This window comes from Monodelphis domestica, chromosome 1 (assembly GCF_027887165.1).
Source record: "Monodelphis domestica isolate mMonDom1 chromosome 1, mMonDom1.pri, whole genome shotgun sequence".
NCBI classification, from domain to species: domain Eukaryota; kingdom Metazoa; phylum Chordata; class Mammalia; order Didelphimorphia; family Didelphidae; genus Monodelphis; species Monodelphis domestica.
The window spans coordinates 291,646,479-291,671,813 of NC_077227.1; the positions used below are offsets into that span (position 1 = coordinate 291,646,479).

Sequence of the window (25,335 nt, forward strand, 5' to 3'; positions counted from 1 at the left end):
GAAATAATAACTATAGGAATCGTAATGCCAATCAAAATAATGACAGTGTTCCAAATGAGGAAAATGATAATACTCAACATAATACCCAACTACAATATATAAAATATGGAGCTCGTCTACGCTATACTCTGGGTGAGAATCCCCATCAGTGTGGGGGATCCCAGAAAACTGCCCAAGTACCTTCATGAAGGTGTGAACGGGGGTTTGAGGGCATTGGAATCAAAGAATAAAAACTTTAATTTTCCAGACCCTGATATTTTAAATGCCAATAATCCCTATACACCCCCCCCCCACACACACACACAGGAAAATCATGTCACTTTAAAGGTGGGAAATTCATACTATGATTGTCTTTTGGACACTGGGGCATCTAGGTCAGTTTTGGTAAGCAAACCAGATGCAAAATGTGACTCTACTAGCTCTCTAAATGTAGTAGGTATATCAGGAACACCTTTAAAGGTCCCAAAACTTTCTCCTCACATGGTATGCATGGGACCCCTAAGTGTTGAACATTCTTTTCTTTTAATGCCTGGATCCCCCACAAACTTGCTGGGGAGGGATTTACTATGCAAACTATGAGCTACAATAATCTGCACCCCAGATGGTTCTATGTCCTTGGAAATACCTGAGAAATCTTTAAAATTACTCCCTGTACTTCTCTCAGAGTCAGGAAGGGAAAAAGCATCCCACCTTTATAATACATGCAGATATAACGGATTCTCTTTGGGCCACATCTTCTTCTGATGTAGGATTACTTAAATCAGCTGTTCCTGTGCAGATAAAAACTAAATCTAGCCCACCTCCTTCCATTCCTCAGTATCCCCTCTCAAAAGAGGCAATTGAGGGTATTACCCCAGTAATTAACTCACTAATTGCACAAGGAACCTTGTAAATCTGAATACAACATGCCCATCCTGCCCGTTAAAAAAACAAAAAGGGGGCTTGATGGCAAGCACCTCTATAGATTCACACAGGATCTGAGGGCTGTGAACAACCATGTTATAAAGAGACACTCTGTAGTTTCCAACATACATACGATTATTTCTTCTATTCCTAGCACAGCTACATACTTTACAGTAGTAGACTTGTGCTCAGCCTTCTTTTCCATACCCATACATAAGAATTCCAGGCATATCTTTGCGGAGACGTCTGCCACAAGGGTTCACGGAAAACCCGAGTTTATCTGCACACATTTTGAGCCAAGACACAGATAATTTAACATTTAAAATTATCAAATTAATCAACTATGTAGATGATCTACTCTTGGCTTCGACACAGAAGCATGTCAGGAAGATAGTAAACACCTTCTCTTGGAATTTCACAAAAGAGGATATAAAATCTCGAAGGATAAAGTTCCCAAAGGGCGATAAAAGATTGTCTGCCCTTTGATCCAGCCATAGCACTGCTGAGTTTGTACCCCAAAGAGATAAGGAAAAATACATGTACAAAAATTCATAGCTGCACTCTTTTTGGTGGCAAAAAATTGGAAAGTGAGGGGATGCCCTTCAATTGAAGAATGGCTAAACAAATTGTGGTATATGTTGGTGAAGGAATACTATTGTGCTCAAAAGAATAATAAAGTGGAGGAATTCCATGAGAACTGCAACAACCTCCAGGAATTGTTGAAGAGTTAGAGGAGCAGAACCAGGAGAACATTATACACAGAGACTGATATACTGTGGTATAATTGAATGTAATTGACTTCTCCATTAGTGGCAATGCAGTGATCCTGAACAACTTGGAGGAATCTACGAGAAAAAACACTAATACCTGGGTTAAGGGGATATGGTTGGGGATGTAGTCTCTAAATGAACATCTTAATGCAAACACCAACAACATGGAAATAGGTTCTGATTAAGGACACAAGTAATACCCAATGAAATTGGGCGTTGGCTGTGGGAAGTGTGGGTGGAAGGGAGGGAGGGAAATAATGTGATTATTGTAACCAAGGAATAATATTCTAAATTGAATAAATTAATTAATTAAAAAAATAGAAAAAATAAAGTAATAACTCCTAGGAAAGTGAGGTTAATAAACTGAAAGTTTAACAAAATAATCCTATATACTATACTTGGCTTTTGGATTTTTTCTGACAAGTAAATCTTATAAAAATAAATATGAGCAAAAGTAGTACCAGAGTTAGTGCTCCTTGTTCACCTCAGAAGAGTAATTAAGAGTATAAGTGATGACCTAGACCAGCGGTGTCAAACATGTCAAACAGCCCACAGGCTGAATGAAGTCCATAACACTTCCACGGACCTCTAGAACCAGATTAAAAAATAACTGGGAAACACTTAAGAAAATAAGTTAAAATGCAATAAAACACAGATAAGACACGGTTTTCTAAGTCAATGTGTGGTCTACAGGGATCTTATGACTGTTTTATTAGTCTCTGTTTCTATTTGAGTTTGATACCACTATGTAAATTTTTGGTTTTAACAAATACATACCTCTTCATTGATAATGGTGGCATTGCTCAATGAGCGTAGTGCTGAGGTTATTTTTCTTCCAAGATCTGCTAACACCATCTTGACAGTTTAATACAATCTTAAAAGGTAAGATCTGAAAAAGCAATACAAACAAAAAATTTAAAAAACATTAAGAAGAAAAAGTTGAAGCAGTAAGTATTAAAAGTATAAACAATTTCCATTCAGGCTTTCCAGTCAATTTCTAATAATTATTAAAAATTGGATTTGGAGAGATTGGTTTTGTCAGTTGCAATAGATTTGATTTTAGAAAGGCATCTTGGCACAAGTGGATACCATGCTGGCCTTGGAGTCAGGAAGCCCTGGGCTACATAACACCTCAGATGATATTAGCTCTGTGGCTCCAGGCAAGTTACTTAACCTCTTTTGGACTTTAATTTCCTCATCTATAAAATAAGGTAGTAGGACTTGATGGTACTGAAAATCCTTTCAGGCTCTTAATCTAATCATCTTAATCATCTAATTGATCTATGATTTTATGAAGGAAAAAAATAAAGCACCATGTCTTAAGACTCTTTGTAACACCTTATAAAAAAGAGATACTAAAATATGCATCTATCCCATCATACCAAAAAAAAATATTCTAGATTTTACTTGACATAATTTTTAAAAGGCAAAACTAGCAAAAAAATACTAATTTGGAAAAAACAGATCATCCACAGTACTTATTTTTCATAATTACAGTCACCTATATAGCAACTTATTATTGCATATTCTTTCTGCTATTTTACTCATCAAAAGTGATCATTCTTTAATGGCAGCTTGATTGACAAAGAAGTAGTTTTAAGATTGTTGCTCCCACATTGAAGTTTAAATACTAAGAAAGTTATCTAAATCCACCTGTCACCTCTATGAAGAACACACCTGGACATTTTTCACAAAGTAATTATAAAAGTTTATTTTGACTAAATTATACCAAGTGAATATATATACACACATACACACAAACACACACACATATATTTAATACAAAACACTAACAATTTTTCTCCAATCTGTTTCAGTTGTGTTCACAGTTTTCCTTGCTTTTTCTTTCACCCTTTTTTCAATCATCAGGATTGTGTAGGCCTGGGAAGAGGAGTGCAGAGTGGAGGAAGAACAATCAAGAGTCTATCTAGAACGAGTCCAGTAGAATACTTTTAGCTACTAAGATTTAAGAAATACCAGGAGAACTTCATCTTACAAGCCTTTTATAATTAGACCAAGACGAAAGGAGATAGCAGTGGGCTTATAGTTTCCAGGTGGAAAAATAAGAAAAGGATAAAGCCACAGTTGTTGATAGCAACAGTTACAAATACTCTCCCTCCCTCCCTCCATACTCTGTGAGTCTTTTGGGTAGTAAGAATTTCTTTTTGGCATCTGTTTATTGACTGACTAAATGATGAAGAAACTAGTCATCCTATACTTAATATCTACTGCTGTTTATCTGAATCTTTCATCAATTTTAAACTGTTATTATTTCCACCTGTAGTTCCTTCCTCTTCAAATCCTTGTCAGCTCACAGAACATAGTCTCTACTGCATCAAATGATGCTTTAAATATATGTGTGCACATATGTGTATGTATATCTAAAATTTACTCTGAAATAAAAATTTTCATCCCACTTTATTTTCTTTGTTGTGTGGGGGAGGGGAAAACTATTATGAAAATTGACACACCTTGGACCTAAAAGCTATTCTTAAATTTTAGTTCATCTAGGTCCATGATGACATACCTATGGCACGTGTGGTCCCCGGTTTGGCCATCTGGGAGGATGGCTCTGCTCCCAAATGCAGCATTCTTGCCTTTTTCCACTGTTGCAGGGACTGAGCAAGCCATGCTTGGCTGAGCAGGGCTTGGCTGAAGTGGCTGGGCTGAACCCCCTGGTGTGGCTGCTCCCCTCCCCCCTACCCCCAGGAGCAGAGCAGAGGCAGTGGGCAAGCTATAGGCTCTAAGCAAAGCAGTTGCTTAGGGCACTCCCCTCAGATTGATAGATTCTACCCACCAATCACCAAGGAAAAGGTAGAATCCCTTACTGGGTGAATAGAACAGGTAACAGTCCTGCTTTTGTAAGCAAAGAATAGATTGGGTCCAGGTCTTCCCAGATCACAGGGCCCCTAATTAAAATAACCCCCTGAGCAAATCTAGGGCTAAATCCCATTTACCAAACCCTAAGGGAATATGCTAATCAGATCTTCACAAATCTTTCAAAGGAGGAGAGAGAAATTACACAAGGAGCTCAGCTAACACCTCATTGGGAGGGTTCCCCCATCAACCATCCTATCCAACCCAATACCTGGATTCACAACTCTCCCATTAATTAAACCCATTATCACCCCAGAAAGAGCTGGTGGTCTTCTCTTGGATTTGTAAAGAAAAGGGAAGAAAATTTCAGCCTGAGGCTTTGGTTCTAGCCTCAGCCTTTCACTTTTACTAAATATCCCCAGGCCCACCTGAATAAGTGCTTTGCAAAGGGTAGGGTCACTGACCCTTTTCCTTTTAATTTGACTCATGAATTGTGTAGAAATTGCCTTGGGAACCCAGTCACTTCCAGGACCAGAATGATGATGTTTTCCTCAAATTGTACATACAGATATCCTCAGCAGCAGCCCCCCACCCCACCTCCCACGCAGTCAGGGGGCGGGGCATGGCATGGGGTCCCTAAAAAGTTCCAAAAGGTTGTCCGTCTAGGTTCATGGTAGCTTATTTAATAGGCATTTAAATGGTCAACTATTTTCCCTATTCCTCAGAAATCCTTTATCAAAACACACTTGCCCAAGTAGAAAGTTATATTCTGGGATCAGTAAGACACTTCTATCACCTTTCATAACTTATATGTTAGTTTCTTTTGTTCAAGGCCTTCCTACGGTTTTTTGTTTTGTTTTGCCAGTGATCTTAAGAAATGGATACCTGAATTTCAGGTATGTCACTAGTAAAACTAGGATTTTGAACAAATCAAATTTTCTGGGCTTAAGTTTTAAAATGTAGATATTATAACAACTATGAAGCTAAAATTGTCAGAGCAACTAAAAAAGGGATCTTTTAATCATCTATAAAAATTAGATCCAAACCTGTTACTATATAGATGGGAAAGCCGAAGGCCCAAAGAAGGGGAGTAGACATGGTTAGAATCCATGACAGCAAGTTAGCTACAAAAAACAATCAAAACCAGAAGCCAAGGTCCCTTCCTACAAGATTACTGTCCATTTTACGCCCTCATACAATTTTTACAAGGACAAAATAAATAGGAAACTTTGAAAATATTGATGACAAAATGATAAAAGAGAGCATGATATTATTGTTTCAACATCCAAATATAGTATGTGGAAGTAAAACACCAGAGGATAAAGCTCCTGATATTGTTCTGAGGCCTCCTTTCTTAGAGAAAAACCAGAGAAGAGAAAGCAACTCTGTAGTTTGGATATAGGTCTCAGGGTTTAAAAGGAAGCCTGTTGTTATAGCTAAAGTCCTGGCCTGGGAATCAGAAGATCCCCAATGTTTAATGATCTCTTAAAGCTCTAACATTCATATTCTAAATAAACCTAGAGAGAGAGAGAAAAAAAAAAGCCTTATTGTTCCTCTGATGAGATAAAAGGTAATTTCATACCATCCTAATTATAAAAGGAAAATTAGCAGTCAGTGAAAGGTCATTAAGAAACAAGTTTCACCCTCCCAAAGAGCAAGTCCTTATGACAAAGAAGTTGCTCAAAATTAACCCTAAAATATCAAAACAGTCAGACATTATATGTAATGAACCACACACACAGTCTCTGAAAATAAAATGGGGAGGTAATTTTGCCTATCTCTTCTTTGGGGACATGCCTGGCCATAACTATTCGATTTTGATCAATGAATTACCTTTTTTCATTTACAATGTTGCAGTCAGTGTGTATTCTATTTTTCCTGGTTCTGCTTACTTCACTTTGCATCAGTTCATATGTCTTCCTCTGCATAATCACTATTTCTTAAAAACATGTTTCATTATATTCATGTACTACAATTTGCCATTTATCAACCAATGAATCTCAACTTCGTTTCTAGTTCTTTGCTACTACAAAAGTATTACTATAAATATTTTGAAGTACTGTATGACATTTTGGGGTCACTTTCTTTGTATAATTATAAATTGCCTTTCAGAATGGCTGGACCAATTCATTCATCAAATTATTAGTGTGCTCCTCTCTCCAACAATCTCTCCAATACTATTCCCATCTTATGTCATCTTTGACAATTTTCTGGGGGCAAAGTGAAATCTCAAAGTTGTTTTTAATTTACATTTCTCTTATTAATAGTTATTTGAAGTGGGGCAGCTGGGTAGCTCAGTGGATTGAGAGCCAGGCCTAGAGACAGGAGGTCCTAGGTTCAAATCTGACCTCAGACAATTCCCAGCTGTGTGACCATGGGCAAGTCACTTAACCCCCATTGCCTAGCTCTTACCACTCTTCTGCCTTGGAACCAAAACACAATATTGATTCCAAAATGGAAGGTAACGGTTTAAAAAAGTAATAATAATAATAATGAAAATAACAATTATTATTATTTGAAACAATCTTCCATAGGACTGTTGAAACTTTACAATTCTTTTGTGAGCTACTTGTTCACATCCTCTAGAGAACAGCTTTTGATTTTATATTTAGTTTCCCAAGTAATGTAGATTTGAATTGCAGAGAAGATGTATACCCATATTGGTATGGAGAGTTTCTTCATCCTAGAGTTTCCCATAATTAACAATTCTATCTATTTTCTGTGGAAAGCTAACTGGTTATTTTGATATTACTATTCTAATTTCAAAAATACATTTACTTTTAATATTCAGGTAATATACATTTTGGGGTTATTATGATCTACTATTATCATTTGAGTTTAATAAGGTGGTATATTATTTGATCTAAGCCTAACTTCCTGTTTTCCTAGCAATGCTTATCAAACAGGAACATGTTATTTCATGTAATTTATATTCTTAGGTTTGTTTAGTAAATTTTAAATGAGGTTTTTTTTTTTTTGGTGAAATCTTTCTAAATAGTTACCTAGAGGGGGCAGCTGGGTGGCTCAGTGGATTGAGTCAGGCCTAGAGATAGGAAGTGAGGTCCTAGTTTCGAATCTGGCCTCAGATCCTTCAAGCTGTGTGACCCTGGGCAAGTCACTTAACCCCCATTGCCTAGCCCTTACTACTCTTCTGCCTTAGATACAATACATAATATTGATTCTAAGATGGAAGGTAAGGGTTTAAAAAAAATTAAATAGCTACCTGGAAAATGTATTCTCTTAAGGTGAATGGGGAAAAAAGTATTCCAGTAGAGTAAAAAAGAAAGAGAATATATAAGAATATATAAGTTAAAAAAAAAACACATCTGGGAGAGAGTAAATAAAACAATCTGGACAAAATAAGAGACATTTGAAAAGATACAACAAGCATTTATAAAACACATTTTTATGTACCAGACATTGTGCTAGGAAAAGGAGATACAAAGACAAAGCAAGCATACACAACTGAATTTCTTCCAAATATGAGTATCACAGATCTAGACATGGGAATGGAGCTTTTTGGTCATTTACTGAAACCCCATAATTTTAAAGATGAATTAACTGAGGTTCAGAAAAGTTAAAACGACTTGCCCAATGGTTACACAAGTAGTTAATTTCAGAACTGGGAGTTGTACACAGGTCCTCTGACTTCAAATCTATTTCCACTATACCACACTCCCCTACTTTCTTATAAATGCAACGTAGGTGCAGGGAATGACTTGAAGAAAACTGAAAGAATCTCTAATAATGAAGACAAAATAAGACTAAGTCATAGTCTATAATATTTTTGGTCTGAGTTTAGAAGCATCTACTTACCATAAAGTTGTAATACATTCATGTTAGCAATTTGAAAGCATGCTTACTTCACAGGAAATGAGTAAAACATTGTTATTTGTCCAACTCTATTACTAAACTATTATTGTTTATGTAACTACTCTGCTTGTAAGTAAAAGGTAGAGATAGATTTCTTCTCTAGTTGCCTTGTCACAACCATGTTTGTGACACCACAATTTAACTATCTTAGAAATCATGTCATAAACAAATTATTCTATATTCTAAAGAAGCTAAATTCCTGGATGGCCTTTCTTTGCATCAGTCAGTGTCTTATACCATCTACCCTGACAGACTTCATGGTTTCTGTTGTTATTGATATATGAATGTATCTGTAGAAGTGGTGCATTACATCTATATTATCATATATAGTATAGTATAAATGCAAGTGCAACTCCTTCTTGGGAGACACTCTTCCTCTTTTCTTCTTGCCTAGATTATTATAACGGACTACAAATTTGGTCTTTCTGCTTCAAATCTCTCCCTACTCCAGACTGTCTTCCAAAGAGCTGCCAAAATAATTTCCTAATGAGCAAATCTGACCATGTCTCTATTTAAAAACTAAAACTCCTATGATTAGTTTTTTAAAATCCCTTCTGAACCTGGAACCAACCTATTGCTCCAGTTTTAGTGCATACTCTAGAATCCAGCCAAATTGGTCTTCTCTCTATTCCTCAAACAAGATGTATCATCTATTTATTTCTTTTCATAGTCCCTCAAGTCTGGAATGCATATTGCCTCTTCTCTTCCACTCACAGAATCCCATTCCTCCTTCAAGATATATAGCTCAAGTTATCACTGACCTTCTATATGAAGATTTTTACGAATTCATTCCCAACCATTAGTGCCCTCTCATCAGAGACCATTTCAGAGAAACCTGGGAAAAATTGTATGAATTGATGCAAAGTGAACTAACCAGAACCAGAAGATTTATTTATATAATGATAACAGCACTGTAAAGTCAAATATAAAAAAAGGCTTTGAGCAAAGCAATGGTCAACCACCATTCTTAAGATATCTGATAGAGAGATCAAGATAAAGAATGAAACATGTTTTGGGACATGCTCCATGTTGGGATTTGTCTTGCTTGGTGGCATATTTGTTACAAGGATTTTGTGTAGAATGGTGTGAGGAACCCAGAAGAATAGTTATGGATAGCAGAGTGTGGGAAGGACTAATATCCAATGATGCTGGAAAGATAAGTAAGGACAAAGGCTATAAAGGTCTTAAAAAAGATGAAAAAAGCGAGGGCAGGTGAGTGGATTGAGGGCCAGGCCTAGAGACGGGAGATCCTAGGTTCAAATCTAGCCTCATACACTTCCTAGCTAGGTGACCCTGGACGAGTCACTTGACCCCCATTGCCTAGCCCTTAGCACTCATCTGCTTTGGAACCAATACACAGTATTGAATCTAAGACAAGGTAAGGGTTTAAAAAAAAAAGGACTTCTATTTTAGTGTAGAGATATAAGGATCCACTAAAGTACATTAAATGTGGAAGTGACATGATCAGATCTGTGCTTGAGAAAAACCATTTTGGTAGTTATACAGAAGATAGTTTGAAGTAGAGAAAAACTTGAAGGAAATCAAGTAGAAGACTGTTCCAGAAATCCAGGTGAGAGGAACTAAAGTGGTGGTTGGTAGACAGAAGGGGAATGGGGAAAAGGGTTGCATAAGATAGATGTTGTGGATTTAGAAAAAGCAAAGTTTGGATATATCACAAGTCTATCTCTTTAAAAATCTACACTCAGTGGGGTCAGGGAAGCCACATCACATCTTTTTATTCTTTCCAATTTGACTAGTATTACCCCGTTCCCAGTGGTTGTTCCAAGCCACTGCCTATATCATCTGCTTCCTCCTTACTCTCAGCAGAAAACCTTATGACTTAATTTAACATAAAAATAGCAGATTTGTTGTGAGTTCTTTTCCCCCTTTACCTCAAAATCTCTTGACATCACCCCCAATTCTTTGTATTTTTACATATTCCACTTCACACAAATAGGTGGAAGCTCTTCTTTTCAATGAGGTCAAACTTCTACCTGTGCCTTTAATGTCTATTGCAGGAACTTGACCTTTAATCACTCTTACTTCCCCTTATCTTCCATTTTTCTTTATACATTGTCTATAAACAGGCACAGGTTTCTTCTCAACCCACTATCCTTAAAAACAATAACAAAAAAAATTTAAGTCTACCATTTCATCCTCCTCCTATCATCCTCTTCTTCTGACAGTCAAAACTTCTGACAAAAGCCATCTTAAACTTGCTGTTTCCAATTGTCTCACCATCTATTGACTTCTATCTTCAAAACTTCATTCAAATGATTTTATTCTTTCCAAGGTTACCAAGGTTTATGACCAGTAAAGTGACAGGTTCTTGAAGATGGGGAGTGTACCATTTTTTTCTTTGTATCCCCGTCTAACATGCAGTCGATGCTTTAAAAAACGTCTGAATACTTGCTCTGGAATCAAAGGAGTTGGATTCAAATTCCAATTATAATTTTTATTAACTATGTGAGCTCAGGTGAGTCATTTAACCCACTTTGGGTTCCTAGTTCCCTCATCTATAAAATGAAGGAGTTTGACTAGATGACCTCAAGGTCTCTTTTCAGCTCAATAATTTCTGGTCCTAAGATTCAATTGATTTTAGTATATATGCTGCCAAAGTGAGCACACCTACAATTCAATTGAGACTAACAATCCTTTAATTGATAAATTTGAAGGTTTTTATTTTTAGATCTTATTTAGCTTAGTCTCTCTCTATGGCTTCTGACACTGCACCTCCCTGGATATCCTCTTCAACATTGAATTCTAACACTGCTCTCTCTTAGCTAACTTACATGTCCCTATAATCTGGGGTTCTTATCCTAGGGCCTGTGATTGTGTTTTAATATTTTGATATCTGTATTTAAATATATTTGATTGACTTTGTGATCCAATGTATTATATTTAAAAGACAATGCTCTGCCATATTCCAAAGAGATCAAAGAAAACAGAAAAGGATCTATATTCATAGTAGCTCATTTTGTGGTAGCAAAGAACTGAAAACTGATGCCCATCAATTGGGAATGGCTGAACAAAGTGTGGTATATGATGGTAATGGAATACTATTATGCTATAATAAGTGATGAGCAGGATGGTTTCAGAAAAACCTGGTAAAAACTGATGCAAAATTAAGTGAGCACTGTGAATTTCAAAACTACTCTCCCTCTAATACTTTCTTCCTCCTGTTGTAATTAAAAACACCATAAAAATTTGGCAGCTAACTTGAGTGTTTCATTTGGGAATTACATAAGTGAATTCTTTGGCAACCTTAAATTAATATATATCAGTCTTTTAATGTGATTTCAGTATCAATCAGGGGGAACATTGAACATAGTAACAGCAATATTGTAATGATGACCAAATATGAAAGACTGAGCTACTCTGATGAATATAATGATCTATGACAAATCCAAAGGATTGGTAATGGAAAGTTCTACCACCTTCAAAGAACCTGATGAACAGAGTGCAGATCAATACTTACTTCATTTTTCTTTGTTTCCGGTTATTTATTTATCTAGCTATCTACTTATCTGCAGTATGGGGAATATGGAAATGTGTTGGATAACTTTACATGTCATTTGTTATCACATTGCTTGCCCTCTCAATGTATGGGAAAGGGGTAAAATGCAAATTTTAAAAAATGTCACAAATAATAACTTAACATTAATTTTTAAAATTACTCAGAGGGCAGAGCCAGGATATCAGAGAAAAGGGAGGGATTCACCTAAGTCCCCAAATTCTCCACTAGCCAACTTTAAAATAATGCCTCAAAATGAATTCTGTAGTAGTAGAAGCCACAAAAGGATAAGGTGAAATAACTTTCCAACACAAAACAATCTATAAGTTTGGCAGGAAGGTCTACTGCACTAGGGTGAGAGTAGAGCAGTATAGCACAGGTCAATGGCTAACAAGAAAGCAGCAAGTGAGTCTGGCAAGTCAGCAGATCCTTAGGGACCACTGAATCATCAGATTCTGGAGCTCTTCGCCCACAGATAGTAAGGGGACCAAAGAACTGCTTAGAAAGAAATTACTAGGGACCCTCTGCTGGCTCTGTTTTACTGTCCATATACAGAACTTGGTGGGGATTCTGGGTTATAGGTCCAGGGAGAAGAAGGGCAGTAGCACTCCAGAGCTTGTAGGAGTGGAGATCCTGGTTACAGTTCCAGAGCAGAAAAGAGTGCATGTCGTTGCTAAAAAACTAGAGTACAGGCCAGGAGTGGTAAACACATCTCTCTTTAGATAATACTACATTGAAAGAATTGAAAACGTCAAAGACTCTCAGCAAGAGCTCTTAAAAAAAAAACCTGAGCGAAAGTCCTGACGCTTAGGAAAGAGATTCTTCCATAGTTAAAAACTCAATAAATAAGCTCGGAAAATTAGTCAATAACAACAAAAAAAGAGCCTGACCATAAAAAGTTACTTTGGTAACAGAGAATATCAAAACAGAAACTCAAGAAGATAACAAAGTCAAAACTGCTACATCCAAAATTTCAAAGAAAAATGTAAATTGGTCTCAGATCCAAAAACAATTTCTAGAAGAGTTCCAAAAGGGCTTTAAAAATTAAATAAGTATAGGAAAATTGGGAAAAGGAAAGAGAATGATGCAAGGAAATCATGAAAAAAGAGTCAACAGCTTAGCAAAATGAGCACCAAAAAAGACACCTTAAAAAATAGAATATGGCAAATGACAAAAGAAACTAGAGTACACTAAAGAGAATTCCTTTAAAAAACAGAATTGGTCACACACACACAAAATGAACAAAAGCTCCTTAAATAATAATTTCTTAAAAATTAGAATTGACTTTTGAGAACCACCATAGAAGATTAAAGAAGATATGCACTGAGCTCACCTCCAAAGAAATATAAAAAACTAAGCAAAATGTTTTGGAGAGGCAGAGTCAACAAAAGACTGTAGAGTTGGGGTGAAGATGGGGGAGAAGACAATCAATTGAAGATAATGTGCAAAAGCAGAAGGAAAGAACAATCTCACTGGGTAAGACAGGAGTGCAATTCAAAAGGCTTATACCAAAGAAGCAGAAAAATATGGGGGCAGCTAGATGGTTCTGAGGATAGAGGGCTAAGCCTGGAGACTAGGGGATCCTGGGTTCAACTCTAGCCTTAGACACTTCTTGGCAAGTCAATTAATATTCTTTGCCTAGTGTTTGCCACTCTTCTGCCTTACAACAAATTCACAGTATTGATTTTAAGGCAGAAAGTAAGGGTTTTTAAAAAAAAAAAGGAAAGAAAAAGAATAGACTAATAAATTGAGTGTGTTTTTAAAAAAAAACTAGAAAAATAAAATTTAAATTCCTAGCTAAACAGCAAATTGGAATTCCCAAAAACTAAAGATGAGATTAATAAAATTGAATGTAAGAAACCAATTAATACATAAAACTAGGAGTTGGTTTTATGAAAATAAAAGAACAAAGTAATAAATCATCAGTTAATATGATTAAAAAAAGGGAAAAAACCCAAATCAAAAATGAAAAGGGTAAATATACTACTAATGAAGAAATCAAAGCAATTATTAGGAGTTATTTTGCTGAACTACATACCAATGAATTTAACAATGTAAGCAAACAGAAGAATACTTACACAAAAATAAACTGCTTAGACTAAAAGTGGAGGAAATACAATATCTAACTATACTTATTTTAGAAAAAGAAATTAAATAGGTCATAAATGGACAACATAAAAAAAGCATCAGGATCAAATGGATTTACAAGTGAATCTTACACAATATTTAAAAATTAGTTCATTCTAATATAAATTAAACATTCAGAATAATAAATAAAGAACAAGTCCTACAAAACTCCTTTTATAAAGTACATATGATGCTGATGCCTAAACCAAAAAGAGCAAAAACAGAGAAAGAAAATGATAGACCAATTCCATTAATGAATATGAATGCAAAAATCCTAAGTGAAATATTATCTAGGAAACTACAATATATCACAAAAATTATACATTGTGTCCAAACACAATTTATGCCAGGAATGCACAGTTGGTTTAATATGAGAAAAACTATTAAATAACAAAAGTAACAAAAATCATATAATTACATCAATAGATGCAGAAAAAGTTTTTGATAAAATGCAACATTAAAAATTAAAATTAAAAAATTAAATTAAAAATAACCATAGCTATAAATGGATTTTTCTTAATATGAGTAGAAGCATCTAGCTAAAACCATCAGAAAGCATTATTTGGAACAGAGATAAAGTTTCCAATGCCTTTCCAATGAGATCAGGACTGAAAGAAGCATGCTCATTATCACCAATATTATTCAATATAGTATTAGAAATGCTAGCAATAGAATTAAAGAAAATAGAATCAGAATGAGTAGAAAAGTAAAAAAAATATATATTTTTGCAAATAACATGATGGAATATGTAGAAAGTCCTAGAGATTCAACTAAAAAATTAGTTGAAACAATAACCTTAGTTAAAGTAGCAGGATATAAAACACACACACACAAACCATCAGCATTTCTATATACTATTAACAAAGTCCTACAAGAAGAGATAAACGATACCCCATTTAAAATAACCACAGAGAGAATAAAATACTTGGCCATATAACTGCCAAAACACAACCAGAAACTATATGACCATACTTATAAAACACTTTTTATATAGTCATATTTAAAATGGAGAAATATTAATTATTCATTGGTAGATGAAGTCAATATAATTAAAGTGACAATCATACCTAATCTACTTAGTCAATGCTATTCAAATTACATTCGTAAAAATTATTTTATTGAGCTCCTAAAAAAAATTCATTTGGAAGAACAAACCGTAAAGACAATCAAAGGAATTAATAGGAAAAACTATAAAGGAAGAGGGTCTAATAGTACCAGATTTTAAACTGTATTATAAAGCTTAATTATCAAAATTATTTGAGACTGGCTAAGAAATAAAAAGAGTGATAAGTGGAACAGGACAAGTACAGACATAAGAAAAAATGGTAAAATATTACAATAACCTTATGTTTAATAAAAAGTAAAGATCAAAGCTTTGGGAATAAGAATTTACTATTTGGTAAAAATTGCTGGGAAACTTGGAAAGCAGTCTGGAAAACCTAGGTATAGGCCAAGGAGAAAAGACTGCAAGAAGCCAGAAACAATTCCAATACCTTAGAGCTGAAATAAGTGAGTAACATAGATGGTATGTTATGTGTTAGTGATTGTATCAAGGTTCTGATACACCACTGAGAGGGTAGGTCTGTCAGGCTAGACCCAGAACGCTGACTCTTTAACCAAGGTTAAAAAATATCAAGATAGGTTTTCTTATTATCCAAATGAAGGAGGATGGGAGGATTTGAAACAAAGGAAATCCTATTTCTAAGAAGACTGAATACTCCTCTCCCCTTTATACGGATTCTGCAGAGAACCATCTTCAATGTCTTCCCGCTGCCAATCTCTACTCTCTGTCTAGGAACCCAACTATATAGTGTGAATTTCAAAACTACTCCACCCTGTTCAGACCATTCTTTGGAGGATGGGCTTTAGCTATTTCCTGATCAATGACAATGGAGATACTTGGAGTAACAGAGTCAGGTCTTGGAAACTGCAATCTCCACCCTACTCAGGTAGAGATTAGGAAGAGCTGCAGCAAAAAGCTCAAGATTTAATTATTTGAGAATATGGCCCTCAACAGACATGTGCAGAAAAGGACAGACCTCTGGGCAGTCCTAGGTCAAGCTAGAGCCACCATTGGCACTTGTGAAGCCCAGGAAGTGAGGTAGGGAAGAGCCTCTGGAATTCGCTCACTTCCTGTGGATGGGTCGAGAGGACAGTTGCTGCGAGGAGCTTGAGCAGAGAGGAGGCCCGCAGACAGCTTCTTTCAGATGGGTCACGTAAGTCAAGGACTGATTCCCTTCTTTACCTTGGACTTCCAGGCCTAAAAACTCCCTCTGACTCTATCAGAAGGTTGAGTTAACCTCTTTCCCTTTCCTCCTCTCTACTTCTCTCCCTCTCCCTTTTCTTACTCCTGTTGTGATTAAACCACCATAAACTCCATTCTGACTTGAGTGTTTCATTTAGGGAATTACATAGCTGATTTCCCTGGCAACCATAAATTAATATTTTAACAACCTTTAAAGGTGATTTTCACCACAACAATAGCTACCTGATCTAACAAATCCACCCAAATAAAGTCTGGATAAGTTTATAGTTCCTCAGAGTAGCAGGTTTTGAACTCTAGGTGAATTCAACCCTCTTAGGCCTAAGCCCAAGATGGCTGAAGGCCTTTCTCACAGAGAGGTTTACTGGGCTACCCTCAGATCTCTCCACAGACTCAGGAACCACGATTAGAGCTCAGCAACTCAAGTAGATGATAAAATTTGGAGACAGAGTTGATAGGATCTCACACCAGGATACAAGGACCCCAGGACAGGTAGGTTTGATTCCAAAGGGAATAGGTCAACAAACTTCCAGTTCAGTTCTCACACACAAACCACAGGAAATTGCCTCTCCAAGCTCTCCCAAGGATAGGAACCAATGACCCCCAACTGTCTTACTGTGTCCTTTCTTATCTCTTCCCTAGACTCTAGAAGAGTTCTATGGCATGCGACAAAGTCCCCCTTTGCAAACTCCTCCTTTGCTATTTCTTTGCAAACTCAGTTCCTTCTTTTCCTTCCTATAGAGCCAAAGTCAAGATTACATAGGATCTAGAAGCTTCTACATTAAAAGGATCAGAAAGTCTGGAATATGATCATCTGAAATGCAGAGGAGGTGAGCTTTATAACTAAATAAAACCTTACAACGTACCCAGCTAACCAACTGTGATCCTTCAGGAGCAAAAAAATGACTATATAATGATATAGAATGAAATACTCAAATGGGTAGCTAGGTGTTACCCTGGTTAGAGCACTGGGCTTGAAATCAGGATGCTTCATTTTTTCTAAGTTCAAATCCAGTCTCAGATACTTACTAACTGTGTGATCCTGGGCAAGTCACTTAATCTTATCTACCTCAGTTCCTCACTTGTAAAATGAGTTAGAGAAGGAAAAGGGGAAATCACTTCAGAATTTTTACCAGGAAACTGAAATGGGTTCATGGAAAGTTGGACAAGACTCATATGCCTAATAAAAAGACAAGAGCTAAATAGGAAATATAATATTTAAATGTAAGACTCAAGAGAAGTGTTTAAAGATAATCATAAAAGAGAAAATTTAAGGGATTCAATAAAATTAAATGGTTTACATTCCTACACAGGAAAATGTAACTCTTGTAATTCTAAGAACTTTATCACTATTAGGGCAGTTACACGGAGTATATAAAAACAGAGGAAATAAGTATAATGTGATAGGAGGATTAAACCCCCCCCAACAAATTAGGGACAGGTAGGTGGCTCAGTGGATTGAGAGCCAGGTCTAGAGATGGAGGTCCAAGGTTCAAATCTGGCCTCAGATACTTCCTAGCTTGTGTGACCTTGGACAAGTCACTTAAGCCCAATTGCCTAGCCCTTACCTCTCCTCTGCCTTGGAACCAATAAACAGTACTGATTCTAAGAAGGAAGGTAAGGGTTTAAAAAAAAAATTAAGGTGTAAGAGAGAGGAATGCACTGAGAGGAGGGAAGAAGAATATGAAAGGAGAAAATTAACTAACATGAGGGGCCATGGAAGTTAATCCACTAGGTGGGGAAATAGGGAGTGTGTTGAACAATGCACAAACTTTTTTTTTTATTTAAACCTTTACCCTTCTGTCTTGGAACCAATACTGTATATTGGTTCCAAGGCAGAAGAGTGGTAAGGGCTAGGCAATGGAGGTTGAGTGACTTGCCCAGGGTCACACAGCTGAAAAGTGCCTGAGGTCAGATTTGAACCTAGGACCTCCCAACTCTAGGCCTGGCTCTCAATCCACTGAGCTATCCGGCTGCCCCAGCCATGAACCTTATTATCATCAAAACTGGCTCAAAGAAGAATAACACCCGATTACTGGAATCTATCTATGAAGAAGTAGGAAGAGAGAGGAAATAAGGGAAGCAGGGGGACTAATAGATTGGCAGGACAAACTGGAGGAGGCTATGATCAGAAAGAAAAACACTTAAGAGCAAAGAAAATCTGAAAGGAGAGAAAAGGATAAACCAGAGAAAAAGAAGACGGAAGGAAATATACAATTAGTAAATTGTAACTGTGAACGTGAATGGGAAGAACTCACTAAAAAAACCTAACCATATGAATAACAAAACCAACAAAAATCATGATTATCTTAATAGATGCAGAAGAGCTTTTGACAAAATACAACACCCAGTCCTATTAAAAAACATTAGGCAACCCAAAGACAATCAGGCTTACCACAAGAACCAAAGAAGGCTACACTGGAAGTTTGGTATAGAACTCCCTCAATCCCAGAAACAAAGCAGAACCTCAAAAGATAGATCATGTAATGAGGGGCAAAATAATGACTAAAAAATGAGCAAAAGGGATTTCTGGTTAAACATGGTGGCAGTCTAAATGCAAGACTCTTCCTCTCCTCAGCACCCACTGATATAGACTTCACCTCAAAAGACCAAAAAAAAACAAAAACAAAAAAAACCAAAAAAAAAAAACCCAAAAACAAATTCATGAGAACAAAGGGACTCTACAGTAGGGCACAGCATTGAAGATATGTGGGTTTTGGGCATTTCCACACTATAAGGGGGTGAAAAAGCTCCCACCAAAATGCGAGCTGATCTACCTTCCCCCACCCCACCTACGGAGCCAGGCAGGGCCAGTGCGTTCCAGAATCAGCAAGTGAGAGAGGGGTACCTCTAGGTCCTTGGGAGTTGACTAAGACCACCAAAGACCTACCCGTGAGAGCAGCTACACCTGAAACCACAGCAGACTGAAGAGTGCGGACCATGAGAGCTCGCGGGAAGATAGCACAGAGAAGGGCAACAAACAGTCGAAGCTGCAGAGGTTCAAGAGCTTGTCTTAGGCAAAATGGGGGGGGGGGGGAAAGGAGGCCCACCACCCTGAAAAATTTTTACAGAAGAAAAGCCCAGGCTACAGAGGAAATTAAAATAAACCCAAAACCTTCCCCCCAAAATGGAAATTGTCCACAAGCTCTTGAAGAATTTAAATTGAAGCTTATTAAAAAGATGGAAGCCTTCTGGCAAGAAAAGTGGGAAATAGTTCAAAGAGAAAATAACAGTTTAAAGGACAAGAACTGCCAATTGGAGAAACAGCTAGAAGCCACAAAAAGCAGGATAGACCAAACTGAAAAGGAAAACCGGTCTTTAAAGACCAGAATTTGGCATTTGGCAGAAAATGATCTTGCAAAACGGCAAGAATTCATAAAGCAAAGTCAAAAGACTGACAAAATAGAAGAAAACATACACTATCTCACTGAGATGACAGATAAGGAAAAGAGAGCAAGGAGAGACAATCTGAGATCACTGGTCTACCTGAAAAGCCAGAAAGAGACAGAAATCTTGACATCATACTACAAGAAATCATCCAAGAAAACTGCCCTGATATTCTTGAACAAGGGGGAAAAATAGACATGGAAAGAGTTCACAGAACACCCTCTACACTAAATCCTCAAAAGACAACTCCCAGGAATGTAACTGCCAAATTCATGAGCTTTCAAGCTAAGGAGAAAATTCTACAAGAAGCCAAAAAGAGACAATTCAGATACCAAGGAGCACCAATCAGGATCACACAAGACCTGGCAGCTTCTACACTAAAGGACCGCAAGGCTTGGAACATGATATTCAGAAAGGCAAGAGAATTGGGTCTTCAACCAAGGATCACCTATCCATCAAAACTGACTATATACTACCAGGTGAAAGTATGGGCATTCAACAAAATAGAAGATTTCCAAGTTTTTGTAAAGAAAAGACCAGAACTAAGTGGAAAGTTTGATATCCAAACACAAAGATCAAGAGAAACATGAAAAGGTAAATAAGAGAGGGAAAAGGGGAAAAATGTTTTGTTTTGTTTTTTAATTCAAACTTCCTTCTTTAAGGTCTACAATTAGATCAAATTATATGTGTAAATATATGGGGAAAATATCATTTGTAACTCTCAAAATTATATTCACTAATATAGTAATTAGAAGAATCATTCACAGGGAGAGATTGGGGTAATAAGTGGTATAAGATGATATGCAAAAGAAAATGGGAGGGGGGGGAATAGAAAAGGATACCAAGAGATACTTGAAATAAAATAGGATAATACTTGAATAAAATAGGATAATCCTTAAACAAATGAACAAACAAACAAAAAACACTAGGCAACATAATAAATGGAGCTCTCCTTAAAAGTTAGTAGTATCTATCCAAAACCATCAGGAAGCATTATCTTTGCAATGAAGAAAAGTTAAAAGTGTTCTCAATAAGATCAGGGATGAAGCAAAGATGACTACAAAGTCCTCTAATGTTTAATTTTATACCAAAAATGTTAGCTATAGCAATAAAAGAAAATAAATTAAAGGAATTAAAATCAGAAATGAGAAAACAAAACTGTTCCTCTTTGCAGATGATATGATGGTATGCTTCAACGAGAGAAGTTGAAGTAATCAAAAAAATTTTTTTAAAGGCGGGAATAGGTAGAGCCAAGAGGGTGGAGCCAAGATAGTAATGGAATAATCCCTGAGCAGCTTTGTTCCCACCATGAGAATCCTCTCCAACTAAGATTCAAATATTGCCACAAAACGAATAAGGGAGTAAAAGAACCAACAAGGAGACAGAGTGAAGCAATCTTCAAGAAAAGAAAAACTCAAAAGCTCAGAGCAGAGTTCCAAGACAGGACAAACAAGGTGTGCCTGATTTGATCAAGGACACAGTCCTTAACATGATCAAGATCACAGTGAGATCAAAAGCTTACACCTAAATCTTTAAGGTTTCAGCAGCTTAAGGGTCAATTGAATCAGCAGGGTGAGAGGGCTCTCAGAGCTCTCAGCCCTCAGACCATCACATCATCTACCCCAAGCTTACCTATAATTAGAAAGGGAAAATGAGCAAACAACTAAAAATCACCTAATTCTAAAGAATTTTTATGGAGACAAAGAACAAGGTACAGACACAGAAGGGGGACTGTGAAAGCAAAGGAAACACACATGCAAAGTCCAAAAGAAAAATGTGGGCTCAAGAACCAATTAAGAAAGCCAGAGTAAAAATGGGAAAGAGAAACAAAAATGATGCAAGAAATGGGCCAATTGAAAAAAGAGAACCAAAAACTGACAGAGGAAAATCAGGTCTTAAAATTAGAAATGATCATCTAGTAACGAATGGTATCACGAGAAATCATGAAACAATAAAGCAGAATCCGAGGAATGAAAAAAGAGGAAAATATGAAATATCCTACTGAAAATATAACTGACCTAGAAAATAGATCTAGGAGAGACAATTTGAGAATTATTGAACTATCTGAAAGCCATGATCAAGAAAAAACCTTAGACATCATATTACAAGAAATTATCAAACGTAACTGCCCAGAGATTCTTGAATAAGAAAATAAAATTGAAATTGACAAAATTCACAGATCACCTCCAGAAAGAAATTCTCAACTAACAACTTGCCAGATTATAACAACAAAATTCAAGAGCCACCAAGCCAAGGAAAAAATATTTCAAACAGCCATAAAGAAACCATTCAAATACCATGGAGCTACAATCAGGATCACACAGGACCTAGTGACTTCTACATTAAGGGATCAAAAGGCATGGAATGTGATATTCAGGAAGGCAATAGATTTGGGGTTAAAACCCAGAGCCACCTATCCAGCAAAACTGAGTATATTCTTTCAGGGAAAAAATGGATATTCAATAAGATAGAAGACTTCCAAGCATTTGTGAGGAATAAGCCAGACCTAAACAAAAAATTTTAAGTCCAAACCTGAGATACGAGAGAAGCCAAAGAAAGTAAATAAGAAAGAGAAAATTTAAGGGACTGATTAATGTAAAAATGTTTATATATCTGCCAGAAAAGGAGATCTCAGTAGGAGAGAAGATAGAAAGAATTTACTCAGAAAGAGGGTGGAGAAGCTGATTATGATGATATGATATATAAGCAAATGTGATGACACAGAATGATATGTATATATATGTATGCATATGAATATGCAAAAAATCAATCAAAGACTGAAAGAGAGGGTTGCACTGAAAGAAAAGAGAAGGGAGAGATAGAATGGGGGTAAATTATATAACATAAAGAGACGTGAAAATCATTATAGAGAGGGAAGGCTAAGGGTGGTGGTAGGTAATGCTTAAACTTTACTCTTATCATAACTGGCTCAGAGAGGGTAAAACAAGTATACTCAGCAGGGTATAGAAATTCTATCTTACCCCTAATCAGTAGGGTACACAATTCTATCTCACCCCACAGAGAAGTAGAAGGGGAATAATACAAGGGAAGAGGGAGGCAACTGGAGGAAAGGGGAAGTGGGGTGCGGGAGGGGATGACAAAAGCAAAATATTGAAGAGGAGGAACAAAGAGAAAGGGAATAGAGCAGATTTAAAGGAGATAATATGATTGACGGCAATACACAGTTAATAATCCTAGCACTGAATGTGAATGGGATGAACTCACCAATTCAATGGAAGCAGATAGCAGAGTGGATTAAAAAACAGAATGGTACTATATGTTGTTTACAAGAAACACATTTGAGGCAAGGTGACACACAGAGTCAAGGTAAAAGGCTGGAGGAGAATTTATTATGCATCATCTAAAGTTAAAAAACAAACAAACAAACAAAACTAAAACTTAGAGTGGGAATCATGATACCAGAGAAAGTCAAAGTAGAAATTGATCTGATTAAAAGGGAAAAGGAAGAAATTACATCCTGCTAAAGGATATTATAAACAATGAAATAATATCATTACTAAACATTTATGCACCAAATGGTATAACATCTAGATTTCTAAAGGAAATCAAACTACCCAAAAATTATTTCATAGAGTTAGAAAAAAATAACAAAACTCACTGGAAGAACAAAAAAGGTCAAGAATATCAAGAGAATTAATGGGGAAAAGTGTGAAGCAAAGTGGTCTACCTATACCAGACTGAAACTGTTTTATAAGCTGCAATCATCAAAACAATTTGGGACTAAGAAATAAGAGTGGTGGATCAGGGAATAGATTTAGGTACACAACACACAGTAGTAAATGACCATCATAACAGTGTTTGATAAAACTCAAAGATCCCACCTTTTGGAACAAAAATTTACTATTTAACAAAAACTTCGGAGAAAAATCAGAAAACAGTATAGCAAAAACTAGGTATAGAACATCTCATATGTATACCAAGATAAGCTCAAAATGAGTACATGATTTAAACATAAAGAGTCCTACCTTAAGCAAATTAGGAAAGTATGGAATAGTTTACCTATCACAACTATGGATCAGAGAAGAATTTATGATCAAATAAGTGATAGAGAGCATTAAGAGATAAAATGGAGAACTTTGATTACACAAACAAAATTAGAAGTAAAACAGAAAACTGGGAAAATTTTTAAAAGATATTTTATTTTACCAATTACATGTAATAACAATTTTCCAAACATATTTTCTGAAGTGATAAGATCCAAATTATCTCTGTCCTTCCCTTCTATCCTTCTTCCCACAGATGGTAAGCAATTTGATATGTTTATACATGTATGATCATGCAAAACATATTTCTATACTGTTCCCTGTTGTAAGAGAAAACTCTCATAAAGACAAAACCCCAAATAAAAAAACAAGCAAACTAAAGTGAAAAATCACTTATTGATCTTAGAAATGCTAATTAAAACAACTGAGGTACCACCTCAAATTGTTATCAAATTGGCTATCATGACATGACATCAATAGAGGACAAGGGTGTGAGCTGAATATGACAAGATGATAACTAAAATAATACACTTAAGGGGTGAGAAAGAAGAATGCAGTGCGAGGAGGAAGAGAAAGCTGAATGGGGTAAATTATCTCACAAAAAAGTGATGCAAAAGAGATTTCACAGTGAAGGGAAAGATGGGCATGGGAACTAGCATTTGAATCTTACTCTCAAGAGAACTGGCTCAAAGAGGGAATAACATACAGTCAGCTACAGGAATCTTTCTTGGCCTATCAGAAAGTAGGAGAAGAAGAGGATTAAAAGAAAGGGTTGGGCTGATAGAAGGAAGGGGCTGACTGATGGTATTCAGAAGCAAAATACTTTTGAGGCTGGACAAGGTGAAAGGAGAGAGATAGTATGATAAATAGTAGGAAAACAGAATAGAAAGAAATACAGGATAACCACAAAGGTGGAAAAATTTTACATCAAATTCCTATGATAAAGACCTCATTTCTCAAATATATATAGATACAAGTCAAATTTATAAGATGTCATTTTTCAATTGATAAATGGTCAAAGAATAATTTTTTCTGACAAAGTAATCAGCTATCTATAGTTAAATGAAAAAATACTCTAAAACAACTGATTTCAGAAATGCAAATTAAAACAACTCTGAGGTCACACTTCATGCCTATCAAATTGGCTAAAATGACAAATGTTAGAGAAGATGAGGGAAAATTGGGACACTAATGTACTCTTGGTGAAATTGTGAGAACTGATTGAATCATTCTGGAGAGCAATTTGAATCTATGCACAAAGGGATATAAAAGCGTACATACCTCTTTGACCCAGAAATACAACTATAAGGTCTGTATCCCAAAGAGACCAAAAAGAAAAAAAGAAAAGAAAAGGACTTATTTGTACAAAAATATTCCTAGCATCTTTTTGTGTGGTGACAACTGAAAATCGATGGGATCTCTATCATATGGGTAATGGCTGAACAAGAGAAAAATTCATAAACAAAGTGAAGAATGGTATGCTTAACTCTGCATTTGGATTCTGTTCCCTCTGTGGTGGTGGATATCCTTTTTTGCAGAGTCCCTTGAAGTTGTCTTGGATCCTTGCTTTGTTGATAATAGTTAAGTCATTCACAGTTGATCATCATACACTACTGTTTCTGTGTAAAACGTTCTCCAGATTCTGCTTACTTCACTGTGATCATCTTGATTGTTGTT

At 36.2% G+C, this 25,335-nt stretch overlaps 1 protein-coding gene across 7 annotated transcripts in view; it reads right to left on the reverse strand.

The window, feature by feature from the left end:
• The window catches only part of SRP54 (signal recognition particle 54), a 135,922-nt gene that overhangs the window by 95,702 nt on the left and 14,885 nt on the right, over positions 1 to 25,335 (reverse strand). For 3 of the 7 annotated variants that reach the window (XM_056811040.1, XM_001362984.5, XM_007473245.3), the window contains exon 2: positions 2,451 to 2,562. In XM_056811040.1, the coding sequence (XP_056667018.1) occupies positions 2,451 to 2,528 (78 nt within the window). In that variant the 5' untranslated portion in view covers positions 2,529 to 2,562. Of the gene's footprint in view, positions 1 to 2,450; positions 2,563 to 3,467; positions 3,555 to 8,306; positions 8,448 to 25,335 lie in introns of those variants that run through there. The other 4 variants (XM_056811038.1, XM_056811037.1, XM_007473246.3 and 1 more) reach the window with 3 other exon arrangements.